Genomic DNA, 16011 nt, shown 5'->3' on the forward strand with positions numbered 1-16011 from the left:
TTAACCCTGTAACTATAACCAATTTTATAAATTTTTTAATTTAACTGGGAGGTGTCTGTTAGCCAACTAGCCGATGTTTGCTAGCTTGCTCGAAATGACCACGTTTACGTCACACTTTACTATAAACGCTACCCTATCTATTACGGCAGCACGGCAACAGTGCACCCTCCCCCGAAATAAATCCCTACTACACCACCGATTCAATCCCGTAAATAAATAACCCTAGCTCCAGCATTGTGCCAGATTATCATTTACCGCTTTCGTTTAAAGATAGACTGCCTTTCAGATTTTTCAAGTGTAGGTCATGAAAAGAATTTTCCCGACACCCAGTTATTTTTGTTTAGTGGACCGAAAGCTACTGAATTTGAATCACAGACTTATTTTTTTTTTTTAAATAGAACAATTAATGGCCCTAAATTCTCCGCTATATTTTCCTGCTTCACCGTGACCCAATTCAAGATACTACGTCATGCATCACGTGGTGGGCTTTCCTCGTTCGCACAAGGCATTATGGAATACAAATTTGAAACAGGAGAGAAAAACGGAGGACGCGAGTGTGCGAATGAAACGTGAAAGACCGGGAAAACGCAGGACCAAACTAATAAATATCGGCGCTCAGCGAGCAGCTCGGTGTGATCAGCTGTTCGTTTAGCGACAGAATGATGGAACTGTCAGGTCAGTGCACGCTCAAAGGTAAACCTGCGCATGCGCACACACACTGACTTCCTCTGTCTGCTTGACTGCGCGAAGCGAGCGATTTCATGCGCATTATTTGCTCGGGAATCCTCGCAGATTAAATCACTTCCCAGCCACAGAGCGGCCTGATATTTTGTGAGATATTACAGAAATAAGCATACTTATTTTTTCGCAGTCCGGTTTCCATCAAATCCTGCGCTCCGATTGGCTTGTAAGTGGGTCCGTATCCTACGATACGGACCCCGGTTATGGACCTCTGGCGACTCGCTCGTTCACAACAACAAACGTAGCAATTTTTGTCAACATTTATCTTTTTATAAGATTTATTTATAAGATTATCAAAAATCTTAAATCTTTGCCAGCATTTCTCAGGAGAATAGCATTAATTTTACAGCATGGATAGCGATAACGACAGTGTTCACAGCCAAAGCGAGTTTTACTACCCTGAGGAAGAAGAAATAAAAGAAAACATTTCAGGAGAAAGCTAAAAACCTCTAACTGTTCCTAACGCCGAGCAAAAACATGGCTGAATCCTGAATGACTCAATTTTGTATAAATAGGGGACTACATAGGCGGCAAAATGTAGTTTTTTTCCTGCCATGGAAGTGCACTTGTATACCGAGGAGGAAGCCATTTGCATTACAGCCGTGAACGAGGATTCAAAATGGCGGCTCGGCTCGGTTTTCCCTTTCACGCGCTCTCGTTTTCTGTTAGAATTTGGTAAAGAAAAAGATATATTATTTACCAGCTTAAGGTCGGTCCGTATGGTGAAATACCGTGACCTCGGCCAGTACTTTCAAGACCTCGGTCATGGTATTTCACGATACGGACCTCCCAGCTGGTAAATAACATGTATATCACGATGAGCAAATTTCAGACGGAACTAAATTTCACTGATTTTATGAAATCGAAAGGCCGTCTAGCTTTGAGCTTGTCTAGTTTACGCCTGCATGCTGATCGCCTGACCATTTCCCTGTCTCTCACTCACTCAGTCGGTCATTCTCATGAGTACTGCCTAGCCCTTGACTGCTTTTAAACCAAACCATAAATGCCTATGTAAAGCCACTTTCTGTTGATGTAGAATAATAATTTCAAACATGACGTTCTGTAAAACGTTCTTTTGTTCCTAAGCGGAAAGCTTGTGATCATAAGCAAAGAGATCGTTTCATTTTATGTGCCGTCATGAAGCCCGACACTGATACAAGATCCACATACAGTATGGGAAAGATGAGGCAATTGGACAAACCTTTGCATTTGTTTGTGGTCTTGTCCAGAATGGCTTTTGTGGAGACTATCTTTCCATACCTGCAGAGAGAGAGAGAGAGAGAGAGAGAGAGAGAGAGAGAGGATAAATGCATCCTGCTGACAGACAGTCTGTCTACACACGTCATACGTGGTATGACGAAAAAGGAATGTGTAAGCTAAGCTAACAGACACCAATAACTGAGAAGAGACAAAGAAGCAGAGACAAAGAAGGCTTTGTGTGAGAAATGTGGGAAGCCCGGCATAACCACAATCGAAGTGTGTGTGGCAATTACGTGGTCAAAAAGAGAGAGCCTGAGATGCTGGTGCTGATGGAGCGCAGCCTGTGATTACTGCATAGAGTTCAGAGGAAGTTCTTCCACAGTCAAAGTGCTGACCACGGCCTCGGGCTGTGTGTGTGTGTGTGTTCTCCATCATCGGGCAGCGAGTGAGGCATGATGAATGAAAGCAGGCATGGCCGAGTGTGTTTCTCAACACCCCTGAGACAAACGCCTACAGCTTGGATGGAGAGAAGAGAAGGCTTCACTTCTGTCTTTGTTTCTGCAACGTTAGATTAATATTTTGCTCTCTTTCTCCTTGCATGCTCTCATTCTTACAGGAAAAAAAAAAGCAGTCTTTCAAAATATTTGCCTTTCCTTTTTAAACAGCGGCGTCAATCGCTGGAGACCGACAATTCTTTTAAACTGCTCGTGCGAGTGTCTCTTGCGAAATTTGAACAAAAGCCCTTGAAAGTAAAAGAATAATCCAAAACCCAGAGATCACGGTTTCCTCGAGACTCCTCTCCGCTGTGCTAGAGACTGCGGAGCGAGTTGAATTTCCGTAACGTTAAATTGAATAAAGGTCGGATTTGGTATGCTGCATAAACAGCATTCCTTAGCAAATCCCGTGAAGTGAAATGAAAGATATGGGGGAAGGAATCCAATGGGCTTTCACACGCAGATCACATGATTCCCTACCACGGAGAGGCCCACCCGACCTTGGCCTTGACCCCTTCGTTCTGGGGGAGGTCTCCCCCCCCCTTCCATTTCCTGCTCACTACCATGGCATGTGTCAGCCTGGAGCACGTCCAAGTAAATCGAACTTGCCAGAAACTTCTCGGAACACTAGCAGAAACAGAAGACCTTGTTTATTCTGCTATACGACCGTCATAGCGACACCGTAAACACATTAACAGCACATCGACACACAAACAAACAAACAATACCAGCATAAGGCACGGTTTAAAACATGAAACAGACATTTGACCTGAGCAAACCCCTCAACCTTACACATGCCTCGAGGATTATGGGTCCTCCCTCGCTGACTCTTAAAAATCAATTTCTGGAATTACCATGGCGATGACTGGACTCCCCAGTGCACCCGAAGATAAATTAACTTGTGACGGGAATGTCCGGACTTCACATTCACACAAACACTCCGACTCCATCAACCACCCCTCACTCACTCACACACTCAGGAAGCGACATGCTATAGCGCAAAAGGATTTATGGGGTAAAAAAAAAAAAAGTTCAACAAAATGCTAAATATCAATACTAGGCATCAATTTCCCTTAATTGTAGACACCACCCTCATCTGCTGGAAATGTGTTAATGTGCACAGAGCAGCTGGAAATAGTGTTTTTAGTTTCACCAAACCACCAACCAAACGTTTAAAGAAACGCCCAAAGCCCTATAAGCAAAATCGTTTGTGTACAGCGTTCACCAGGGCTCCAATCCAAAGCGCATCAAATCTCATCCAGGACCTTTAATGTTAAAGTTCTCCTTTGACAGAATTATACCTGACGTAGTAGCAACAGCAGCAGTAGTAGTAGCAGCAGGAGATGTAATAATAGTGGCAGCAGTAATAGTAATAGTCGAAATAGAAGTAGAAGAGAAGCAGTAGTATGAGTAAGAATAGTAGTAGAAGTAGTACGGGTAAGAGCAATAGTAGTAGCAGTAGTAGTAGGCATAGTAGTAGAGGTAGTACAAGTAGGAGTAGAGGTAGTACGGATAAGAGTAATAGTAGTAGTAGTAGTAGCAGCAGAAGTAGTACGAGTGGTAGTAGAAGTAGTAGGCATAATAGTAGAGGTAGTACAAGTAGGAGTAGAGGTAGTACGGATAAGAGTAATAGTAGTAGTAGTAGTAGTACTAGCAGCAGCAGTAGTATGGGTGGTAGTAGAAGTAGTACAAGTAGGAGTAGAGGTAGTACGGATAAGAGTAATAGTAGTAGTAGTACTAGCAGCAGCAGTAGTATGGGTGGTAGTAGAAGTAGTACAAGTAGGAGTAGAGGTAGCACGGATAAGAGCAGTAGTTGTAGTAGTAGTAATAGTAGAGGTAGTATGAGTAAGAGTAGTAGTAGTCGGAGTAGTACTAAAGGTAATAAAAAGTAGTAGTAGTACTAGTAGTAGTATGGGTAAGAGTAGTGGTAGTCGGAGTAGTAGTGGTAGTAGAGGTAGTACAACTAGTAGTAGTACGGATAGGAGTAATAGTAGTACGGGTAAGAGTAGTAGTAGTAGTAGTAGTAGTAATAATAGAGGTAGCATGGTAAGAGTAGTAGTAGTAGTAGTAGTAGTAGAGGTAGTATGGGTAAGAGTAGTAGTAGTAGTATGGGTAAGACTAGTAGTAGTAGTAGTAGTAGTAGTAGAGGTAGTATGGGTAAGAGTAGTAGTAGTATGGGTAAGACTAGTAGTAGTAGTAGTAGTACGAGTAGGAGAAGTACGGATAGGAGTAATAGTAGTATGAGTAGTAGTAGTAATAATAATAATAGAGGTAGCATGGTAAGAGTAGTAGTAGTAGTAGTAGTAGTAGTAGTAGTAGAGGTAGTATGGGTAAGAGTAGTAGTAGTAGTAGTAGAGGTAGTATGGGTAAGAGTAGTAGTAGTAGTAGTAGTATGGGTAAGACTAGTAGTAGTAGTAGTAGCAGCAGTAGAGGTAGCATGGGTAAGAGGAGTAGTAGTATGGGTAAGAGGAGTAGTATGGGTAAGAGGAGTAGTAGAGGTAGTATGGGTAAAAGTAGTAGTAGTAGTAGTAGTAGTAGTAGTATGGGTAAGAGGAGTAGTAGAGGTAGTATGGGTAAGAGTAGAAGTAGTAGTAGTAGTAGAGGTAGTATGGGTAAGACTAGTAGTAGTAGTAGTAGAAGAGGTAGTATGGGTAAGAGTAGTAGTAGTAGTAGTAGTATGGGTAAGACCAGTAGTAGTAGAGGTAGTATGGGTAAGAGTAGTAGTAGTAGTAGTATGGGTAAGACTAGTAGTAGTAGAGGTAGTATGGGTAAGAGTAGTAGTAGTAGTAGTAGTAGAGGTAGTATGAGTAAGAGTAGTAGTAGTCGGAGTAGTACTAAAGGTAGTAAAAAGTAGTAGTAGTAGTACTACGAGTAGGAGTGGTAATACTAGTAGTAGTATGGGTAAGAGTAGTGGTAGTCTGAGTAGTAGTGGTAGTAGAGGTAGTACAAGTAGTAGTAGTAGTAGTAGTAGAGGAGGTAGTACAAGTAGTAGTAGTAGTAGTAGTAGTAGTAGTACTACAAGTAGGAATAGTAGTAGTGGTAGTATGGATAGGAGTAATAGTAGTATGAGTAGTAGTAGTAGTAGTAGTAGTAGTACGGGTAAGAGTAGTAGTAGTAGTAATAATAATAGAGGTAGCATGGTAAGAGTAGTAGTAGTAGAGGTAGTATGGGGAAGAGTAGTAGTAGTAGTAGTAGCAGCAGCATGGGTAAGACTAGTAGTAGTAGAGGTAGTATGGGTAAGAGTAGTAGTAGTAGTATGGGTAAGAGGAGTAGTAGAGGTAGTATGGGTAAGAGTAGTAGTAGTAGTAGTAGTAGTAGTATGGTAAGAGTAGTAGTAGTAGAGGTAGTATGGTAGGAGTAGTAGTAGTAGTAGTAGTATAGGTAAGACTACTAGTAGTAGTAGTATGGGTAAGAGTAGTAGTAGTAGGGGTCGTAGAAGTAGAGGTAGTACGGGTAATAGTAGTAGTATGGGTAAGAGTAAGAGTAGTAGTAGTAGTATGGGTAAGAGGAGTAGTAGTAGTATGGGTAAGAGTAAGAGTAGTAGTAGCAGCATGGGTAAGAGTAGTAGTAGTAGTAGTAGTAGTAGTAGAAGAGGTAGTATGGGTAAGAGTAGGAGTAGTAGTTGTAGTAGAGGTAGTATGGGTAAGAGTATTAGTATTAGTAGTATGGGTAAGAGCAGTAGTAGTACGAGTAGTACTAGTAAAGCTGTTATGTTATTACTGGTGTAAACCTCGACAACACAATATAGGTCACAATATACAAACAAATACCCAAAATTACTTTTTTTTTTTTTTGCCAGTGATAATTCAAATGACCGGTGCTTAGGGTAGTATCTCACTGGGCTGCGACAGCCTGCGACTAGTTGGAGACAACAATTGCGATAAAATATGCGAATTGGCGACAATTTTCACTTGGAATCACACTGAATGGATATTCGCATATTTTAATCGCAATTGTTGTGTCTCCAACTAGTTGCAGGCTGTTGCAGCCCAGTGAGATACTACCCATACACCCGCACTTCCTGTCTCACGGAAACCGACTTGAGAAGGGTTCGTGACGGCTTTGCGACGCCAGCGACGCATTTGCGGCTATTTTGAGAGAAATTTTGTCGCACAAATTTCTTGAACATGTTCAAAATTTCAGCGACGAAGGAGCGACACTTTGCGACTCATGCGAGGAAATTGAGAAGCCCCGCGAATGTTTCAAGACACTTTTGAAACACTCTCGCGAATGACGTTCGCAATTTGTCGCAAGCTGTCGCAGCCCAGTGAGATACTGGCTTTAGAAGCTTCTGATACATTATTAATGCTCTACTCAATCTAAGCTTAATGATAAACATACCTAATTTTGTCATGGCCAATTCCCACCCACTAGACAGCTTTCCCCCATCACACAACACCTACCAACCAGAGAGGGACACGCTCATCACTCGCTTCCACCGAGGCAAGTGACACCAGCCGACCACATCTTCTGGAACTGCTACTCATGCAGCGTCATGGGTGACATAAAAGGCTCATTTACACTCAATGTTAAATACGTATACAGATATAGATGAAGTCTCCCGTCCGTACTCTGCATTTATTTTGTCCGTTAGTGGATGGTTTCTGAAAGCTTACAGATACGAACGAAACAGAGCAATCTGGGGGCAGCATAGGCACTAGTTCAAACAAGACACAAGAAAGAAATTTTAAAGATGAAACTTTTTGAGGAGAGATTATGCAATTTAGTAAGAAATCTTAAACCACCTTGTACCACGCTGCCTCTTTAACAGGTATATTATTACAACCTCTTCCAGCGTCGCCATGTTTGTTGTTGTCAGAAACCTCGTCAGAAAGCTCAAATGTGCTGTTGTTTAACAGAGAAAAACATTTTACTATTGGCTGTATCTGGTGAAATTCTGTGTTAGGAGACGTTTTTAGGAGGAACTCGTCTGTATTAGCGCTTAGTCAGTAAGCTTTCTGCGATGGAAGGGTCAGCTTTCTTTCACATTCTTCTGTAAAATATCCTAACAAGCTGCTTTTTTAAAAATAATATAATCATAAAAGAAAAAAAGAGAGAGTCTGGCAAGTGAACGACTTGTAACTTGTCTTGTGAACGTTTCACGAGGAACCATAAATGATTTGCAATGTGTCGTTTAGTAACAAATTTAAAATCGTTAGCAAATCGCTGTGGTATAACAGTGGTGTAATACATGACACTGGCCTCAAGACCACTTTTGAAGGTCTCAGTCTCATCATCGACCGCATTTTTACTCAGGCTTGTCTCGGTCTCAGACATAGAGACTCGGGATTTTATTTCAAGACCAGTCAAGACCGCAACTGCAGTGATTTCAATAAATTGCCTGTGCATTGTCCGATTTATTTGTTAACATTGTTACTGTGATTGGATGTAAAACTTCCTGCTTCAAATTTAACCAATAGTCCGACTTATTGCCCATTCAAAAGGTTTCTTCGTGTTAATGGCTGTCACCCCTCCTCTGCCCCTTCACACACACTGATCTGGTCCTGGTCTGGACTCGGTCGGGCCCTGCCTTGGTCCTGGTCTGGACTCGGTCGGGCCCTGCCTTGGTCCTGGTCTGGACTCGGTCGGGCCCTGCCTTGGTCCTGGTCTGGACTCGGTCGGGCCCTGCCTTGGTCCTGGTCTGGACTCGGTCGGGCCCTGCCTTGGTCCTGGTCTGGACTCGGTCGGGCCCTGCCTTGGTCCTGGTCTGGACTCGGTCGGGCCCTGCCTTGGTCCTGGTCTGGACTCGGTCGGGCCATGCCTTGGTCCTGGTCTGGACTCGGTCGGGCCATGCCTTGGTCCTGGTCTGGACTCGGTCGGGCCATGCCTTGGTTCTGGTCTGGACTCGGTCTCAACCCCTCAAAGCTTTGGTCTTGTCTTGGTCCATTCTGGTCAAGGTACATTCTGGTCTCGGTCATGACTTGGGGTGCCTTCACACCGCTACTTCAATTATTTGGTCAGCACCAGGCAGTAAAATTGTTACATTGTAGCATACAGACTGCGTGTGGTCCGCGTTCACACATGCAAACGAACCAAATGGGTCTGAATGACATTTCGTCATCTTCCGGTGGAAATAAGCGCCAATTTGGACTTTCACAATGGAGCGACACGTTCGCACACTGTTTCTTGCGCTGGTCCTTGCTTTTTATATCATCAACATTACCCATTTCTGGCAAAATATCCAGTTCCGGATTGAGTCGCGGCTGCAGCTGGAGAACAATCTTCGGATATATTGGATTCGCCGAAGGCGTATAGCGCGTCATTTCAGGCAGAAGGGACGCGCTATTTTCACCAATGCTGTCCTGCTGATGAGATAAGCACCTTTCCAAAGACCCACAAGGTAGGCTATAGTCTGTTAGCCTGCTCTCCCCTGTGTTTACATCTGTAAGTGCCTGCACCCTGACACAGCTGAAACATCTGCACTGTTGTAATGTCAATTTAATTGAAACTCCTGAGTTGGTCCAGGTTCGCGTTCTCACCAGAGGGACCGCACCAGAGGTTGACATTTGGTGCAGAATCAAGTGGACTGAGGGTGCTTTCACACCAACAGCAGTTGGTGCGCACTAAACAGTCCATTCGAACCAAAAGCTCTTAGTTCAGATCATTTTTGTTGGTGTGGAAGCATCAATCGCACTCAGGTGCGCACTAAATCAAGCGGACCGAGACCTCCAAAAAGGGGGGGGGGGTCTCGGTCCACTTGATTCCGCACCAAATGTTAACCTCTGGTGCGGTCCCTCTGGTGAGAACGCGAACCTGGACCAACTCGGGTCTAAATACGCACATTTTTTTCATTGAAAAGTGGGGTGTGTCTACACTGGATATAATGTAAAAGGCTGCCCACACTAAGAATAGTAACCATTTTAATAACTATAACTATAATAATGTGAGCATCTACACAATGTGATTATAACATCCTGTAAACAGCGGCATCAAACACACGCGCGTGCTCCAGCTCTGTCAGCATTCTGTCAGTGGGAAATTCAGATTGCCCTGTATTAACCTACAGCATAACAGATTCTGCAGTAAAAGCCAGCTGGGTCTTTGGAAAGGTCTTTGGAAAGGCCTCATCATCATCAGGACAGCATTGGTGAAAATAGCGCGTCTCCTCTGCCTGAAATGACGCGCTATAAGCCTTTGGCGAATCCAGTATATCCAAAGATGCAGCCGTGACTCATTCCGGAACTGGATATTTTGCCAGAAATGGGTAATGTTGATATAAAAAGCAAGGACCAGCGCAAGAAACAGTGTGCGAACGTGTCGCTCCATTGTGAAAGTCCAAATTGGCGCTTATTTCCACCGGAAGATGACGAAACGTCATTCAGACCAATTTGGTTCGTTTGCATGTGTGAACGCGGACCACACGCAGTCTGTATGCTACGATGTAACAATTTTACTGCCTGGTGCGGACCAAATAATCGAACTAGCGGTGTGAAAGTGCCCTGAGACCACCCCTTTTTGGAAGTCTCGGTCCGCTTGATTTAGTGCGCACCCGAGTGCGATTGATGCTTTCACGCTGACGAAAACGAACCGAACCAAGATCTTTTGGTTCGAATGGACTGTTTAGTGCGCACCGACTGCTGTTGGTGTGAAAGCACCCTTGGTCTCAGTTTAGGTGGTCTTGACTACAACACTATTATAAGAGGAATAGCATACTTGCAGGGTGTGCAGCTTGAGGAAAATAATCCACATCAGGGGGTGTTAATGGTCCAACATCACCCTGGCATGGATTACTTTCCGATAATAGCACAGCGTATCTGTGTTATTCCTGACTTACATTCCAGTTAACAACAGCAGCATTTCCCTGTTACACCACAGACACGCTAACAAATATCAACCACAAGCATGGCAGCAAAGAGCCTGTAAATTTGTGTTTCAATTTTTAGCTTTAAAAAAATAAATAAATAAATAAATAAATACAAACACAGTTGTGAAGTAAAACAAGAAAGCAATGTACAATGTAAAATATTTTTGTTACACACCAAAATATCCTCTTACATGCGAATCCAGGGCTCGACATTAACAGTAGCCCGATTGCCCGGGGCAACCATTCAATAGATTCGGACAACCAGACTCTCACAAATGCTTGCCTGATCGGGCAACTACCCAAATATGTCAACTTACGTGAAAAACGATGTTTATTCATTCATATAATGATGAAATTCCATCATGATTTGCAATTGTTTGACTCGGAAAGACCGCGTCCATGTTATCATTACGGGATGTTCAACAACTAGCGGAATTCACATTTGCACATCGCGGGCTTGCAATGCAGTTTCCCATTGCTAATAATTATCACGTAGTGCATATTCAGTGCTCTATTCAGACCCTCCAGGATTTCACGATTTGCAACTTCAACGCAAATTCAACCAATCCCCGCGAATTCAGGGCGGTGTTACAGTTGTATCCAATCACCGCAACTTTCCCGCAAATTTGACCAATCGTTGGCGTCGTCTTGAGGTGACGTCGACAAACTACCTTCCGCCTAACTTCCGTGTATACGTTCAAGAGAAGCAGCATGTGCGCAGTGTTGCCAGATTGGGCGGTTTTAAGTGCGTTTTGGCGGGTTTTGAACATATTTTGGGCTGGAAAACGTCAGCAGTATCTGGCAACACTGCATGTGCGAGTCAGTGTTTATGTCGGCTTAAATTCTGTGACTGAAAGTGTGTTATGTTTACAGTGAAGGACTGTGTGCACTTTACATTATTTTTTTACTTAATACAAGAAATTAATGGATGCCAACATTTTTGCCAAAATGGTATTTTATTTTCCATTGCTTAGGCAGCTTCAGCATCATACTGTGAGATTCTGTTCAAATTGGGTTTTTTTCTTCTATGAAGCCTGAGCCATTTATTTTATTAGTTTATAATTATTGTTTAATTTGGTCTTCAGGAGAGACTGCCTGCACACAGTACTAGTATTAATAGTTTTTTTTTCTTACATGAAAGCTGAGGCATTTATATTATATTTTAAGGTAACTTCATGTTGTGCTGTGAGGTTCTAAGCACTTTAACTTTTGAACCAACAGGTGCATTTGGATAAGTAAAGCCTGTTTTTCTGCATTTTTGTAGTCCTGGTAATCTTTTATATTGGTAAAGTTGTTTATAGGATCATTTCTCAGTGTCTTTGTTTTTTTAATCAATAGTTTTTCAGTAATAACTTAATATTTAACATATCACTCAATTTTAATCACAAAAAGAGAAAATCGCAACAATTTCTCGCAATTTTCACTTCCTCCCGCAATGTAATCGCAACAAAAACCTTAAAAACACCGCAACTTTCATCGCAATTTTTTTGGAAAACCCCCCGCAACATCAGACATTTTAGCCCGCAACAATCACAAAAAAGGCCCGCGGAATCCTGGGGGGACTGATATTGGTATGTCCTTAACTACATGACTAATTACCGCATTACTCGCACGGGGCGCTAGTGTCAATGCTTGTTGATACAGACAGCGTCTGAGAAGGTCGAATAATAAATAAAAAAAAATATATATGTAATATTTGGGCAACCATGTTCTGAGTTCGGGCAACCAGATTTCTACAAATGGTTGCCTGAATGGGCAACCATGTATCAAAGTTAACGTAGAGCCCTGGCAAATGGTTGCACCGGTTGCATAATCGTAACCAGGCTGAACATCACATGATAAACACAAACACATTTGGGCTTTTATGCTCTGGGAATCCCAGGGTGCTGTTTTTCTTCTCAGCACAGAGAGAAGGAGAAAAAAAAAAAAAAAAGGTCTGTAAAGAAAAGTACAGAGCTGCTGGTTTATTTTACCTGGGCTTAAACGATACAGCACCTGATCTCCACAACCAAATCCATTTTCTTTCCGTTGATTTTGTTCAATATTTGCTGAATCATGCCTGGTTTCCTCACACAGGCTGCTTTCCAAGAAGTCACGCAAGTAGCTGCTGTCGCCTTGGGTTACACGCTTCAGCCGTGCACATGTGAGGCACTCGGGAAGAGCAAAGCGCGAGAGAGAGAGATCAAACGAAGGAATGAGAGAGAAAAGTTGAAACAGAAAGGATGGGAGAACGAGACAGAAACAGATGGCGAGAGATTTATAAACCGTGACAGAGAGAGACTGAAGGTTTACGGGAAGGAAAAAGTGAGAGGGATTTGCTGTACTAATTAGTACAGGGTCAAAATAGAAAGGTTTAGAAGCCAAAAATCGTGAAATATAAAACAGAAAATGTGCATCAGATCTTAAAATTCAACTTGTGGGTGGCACGGTGGTGTAGTGGTTAGCGCTGTCACCTCACAGCAAGAAGGTTCGAGCCCCGGGGCCAGCGAGGGCCTTTCTGTGCGGAGTTTGCATGTTCTCCCCGTGTCCGCGTGGGTTTCCTCCGGGTGCTCCGGTTTCCCCCACAGTCCAAAGACATGCAGGTTAGGTTGACGTGGGGCGGCCTTGGGCTGAAGTGCCCTTGAGCAAGGTACCGAACCCCTGACTGCTCCCCAGGCGTTCTAGTGTGGCTGCCCACTGCTCTGGTGCCCCTTTTCCACCAAAGCAGTTCCAGGGCTGGTTCGGGGCCAGTGCTTAGTTTGGAACCGGGTTTTCTGTTTCCACTGACAAAGAACTGGCTGTGGGGCCAGAAAAACCGGTTCCAGGCGAGCACCAACTCACTACAAACGCGAAGTCATCCATTATTATTATTATTGTTGCTGCTTCTTCCGTGTTGTTTTTGCTTCGATATCCACGCCAAGGTTTATGCAAACATAGCGACATAACTGACGTATACAACGACGTAATGACGTGTCTTCCCTTAGCACCGCGAGCTATGGAAAAGCAAACTGGTTCTCACCTGGCTCGCAAGTTGAACGAGTTGTGAACCAGCACCAGCACCGGCCCCGAACCAGCCCTGGAACTGATTTGGTGGAAAAGGGGTGTGTGTGTGTGTGTGTGTGTGTGTGTGTGTGTTCACTGCTTCAGATGGGTTAAATGCAGAGGATGAATTTCACTGTGCTTGAAGTGTGCATGTGACAAATAAAGGTTTCTTCTTCTTAAACTTTTTTTTTTTGCTAAAAGTAAACTACAAACTAATTTTTGACCCATGATTGTATATTGCATGCAAAGTTGTGCTATACACGACAGTAATACTGCAACCCCAAGTCAGAAAAAGGTGGGACGGTATGGAAAATACAAATAAAATAGAAAGCAGTGCTTTCTAAATTTACTTTGACTTATTTCATTACAGACAGAACGAACCCAAGATATTTCATTTGTTAATATACATCCATTCTTGTGTTTCAGGTCCGCAACACATTCCAAAAAAAAAAAATTGGGATGAGGAAAATTTAGGGCCAGTAATGAGGTAAAACAATTAAATAATGAGGTGGACAAAAATAATGATGTCAACAGGTGATTGTAAGCATGATTTGGGACAAAATCAGTATCCAGGAAAGGCCTAGTGTTTGAGGAGCAAAGATGGGCCGAGGATCTCCAGTTTGTCAACAAATGTGTGGGGAAATTACTGAAACGTTTAAAAACAATGTTCCTCAAAGAAAGACGGAAAGGGATTTGGATATTTCACCCTCTACGGTGCATAAGATCATTAAACTATTCAAGGAATCTGGAGGAAATGCGGTGCGTAAAGGGCAAGGGCTCAAGCCTAATCTGAACACCTGTGATCTCTTACCCCTTTTCCACCAAATCAGTTCCAGGGCTGGTTCGGGGCCGGTGCTGGTGCTGGTTCACAACTCGTTCAACTTGCGAGCCAGCTGAGAACCAGTTTGCTTTTCCATAGCTCGCGGTGCTAAGGGGAGCCGTGTCATTACGTCACTGTATACGTCAGTTACGTCGCTACGTTTGCATAAACCTTGGTGCGAATATCGAAGCAAAAACAACACGGAAGAAGCAGCAGCAACAACAACGATAATAATAATGGATGACTTCGTGTTTGTACAGCTGCTGCTTCTCGTCGCTTAAAAATGGCGATCTTTCGCGGTCTTGTTATTGTTGTTGGTCTTAACAACTCCGCCCCCCCGCTGACGTAAGCAGTTCTTTCCTCTGGCCCAGCAGAGAGTTGGTGCTAGCCTGGAACCGGTTTTTCTGGCCCCAGAGCCAGTTCTTTGTCAGTGGAAACAGAAAACCCGGTTCCAAACTAAGCACTGGCCCCGAACCAGCCCTGGAACTGCTTTGGTGGAAAAGGGGCATAAGATGCCTCAGACGGCGCTGCATCAAGAACTGTCATTCATCTACAGCTGATATAAGGCCAAAAAAAAAAAAAAAAAAAAAAAGTGTGTTTCCGGTAACCCGACCGATCGAGAATTTTCACGTCGAAATTGCCGACCGCAAAGTTTTTATTACAATATTTTAGTGTAAGCGGCGTTAGTTTGTCATAATTTTTTGTTTCAACGCATTCAAGTTGTGAAAGAAACGATAAAAAGTAAAATGTTTCGCCACTTCTATCAGCCCTCCTGCATAAACATGGAAGCGCACTTGTATACTGAAGGAGGAAGGGAAAACCGAGCCGAGCCGCCATTTTGAATCCTCATTCACGGCTGTAATGCAAATTGCTTCCTCTTCAGTATACAAGTGCACTTCCATGGCAGGGAAAAACACTACGTTTTGCCACCTATGTAGTCCCCTATTTATACAAATAGGAGTCATTCAGGATTCAGCCATGTTTTTGCTCGGTGTTTTTGCTCGACCCAAGTTCTACAGTAGGCTAGGCTAGGCCGTCTGCTTTTAATGGAAGTAGCCTAGCCTAGGACGTTATTTTCACGTTATTTCTTGATAAGGTGTTTTCACGTTATTACATGAAAATATCATGAAATAACGTGATAATTTCGTATCATGAAATTACGTGATGTTATGTTATTACATGATAAATATATTGTAAAAACATGACAACTTTGTTAATATCTTTTCACGTAATTACTTGATTCTAAGCCAATTTTTTTTTTGAGTGTGGCAGCAATACGCTTCCGTAGATCATAACTCGAACTCTTGCGATATTTTTTTTTATTCGTTTAAAGATTTAAAACACTTTTATTTTATTATAATGTGTGGTATAAAGGATTCTGTGCCAAAATACTATTTTGTAAGATGTTTACTTGTGTTAATTTTTTCGAACAAAATAAAAAAAAAAAAAATTAAGAAAAAAAAAAATTTTCCTACCTACCAACCTTATTTTAGTATTTCATGTTACCTGAAACACACTATCTTTTTTTTTTTTGGCCTAACCATATGGGCTTGGGATTACTTTGGGAAACCTTTGTCAAACTGCAACACAGAGTTACATCCACAAATACCAGGTAAAACTTTACCGTACCAAAAGGAAGTCTTATGTTAACTGTGTCCAGAAGCACATTTGACTCCTCTGGGCTCGGAGGCATCTGGGATAGACCACCACACAACGGAAACGTGTATTGTGGTCAGACGAATCAGTATTCCAGATCTTTTTTTTTGGAAGAAATGGACACCAAAGACTTATGGCCCTTTTCCACTACCCTTTTTCAGCTCACTTCAGCTCGCTTCAGCTCACTTCAGCCCGACACGGCTCGCGTTTCGACTACCAAAAACCAGCACGACTCAGCTCGTTTCAGCCCTGCTTAGCCCCTAAAACTCGCACCG

General features: G+C 42.9%; 1 protein-coding gene across 2 annotated transcripts in view; it reads right to left on the reverse strand.

Moving 5' to 3' along the window:
- Window positions 1-16011, reverse strand: part of rbms1a (RNA binding motif, single stranded interacting protein 1a) — a 57648-nt gene that overhangs the window by 31594 nt on the left and 10043 nt on the right. For both annotated transcript variants that reach the window (XM_060941735.1, XM_060941734.1), the window contains exon 3: window positions 1943-2001. In XM_060941735.1, coding sequence (XP_060797718.1) covers window positions 1943-2001 — 59 coding nt within the window. The remainder of the gene's footprint in view (window positions 1-1942; window positions 2002-16011) is intronic.

Source organism: Neoarius graeffei, chromosome 15, assembly GCF_027579695.1.
Source record: "Neoarius graeffei isolate fNeoGra1 chromosome 15, fNeoGra1.pri, whole genome shotgun sequence".
NCBI lineage: Eukaryota > Metazoa > Chordata > Actinopteri > Siluriformes > Ariidae > Neoarius > Neoarius graeffei.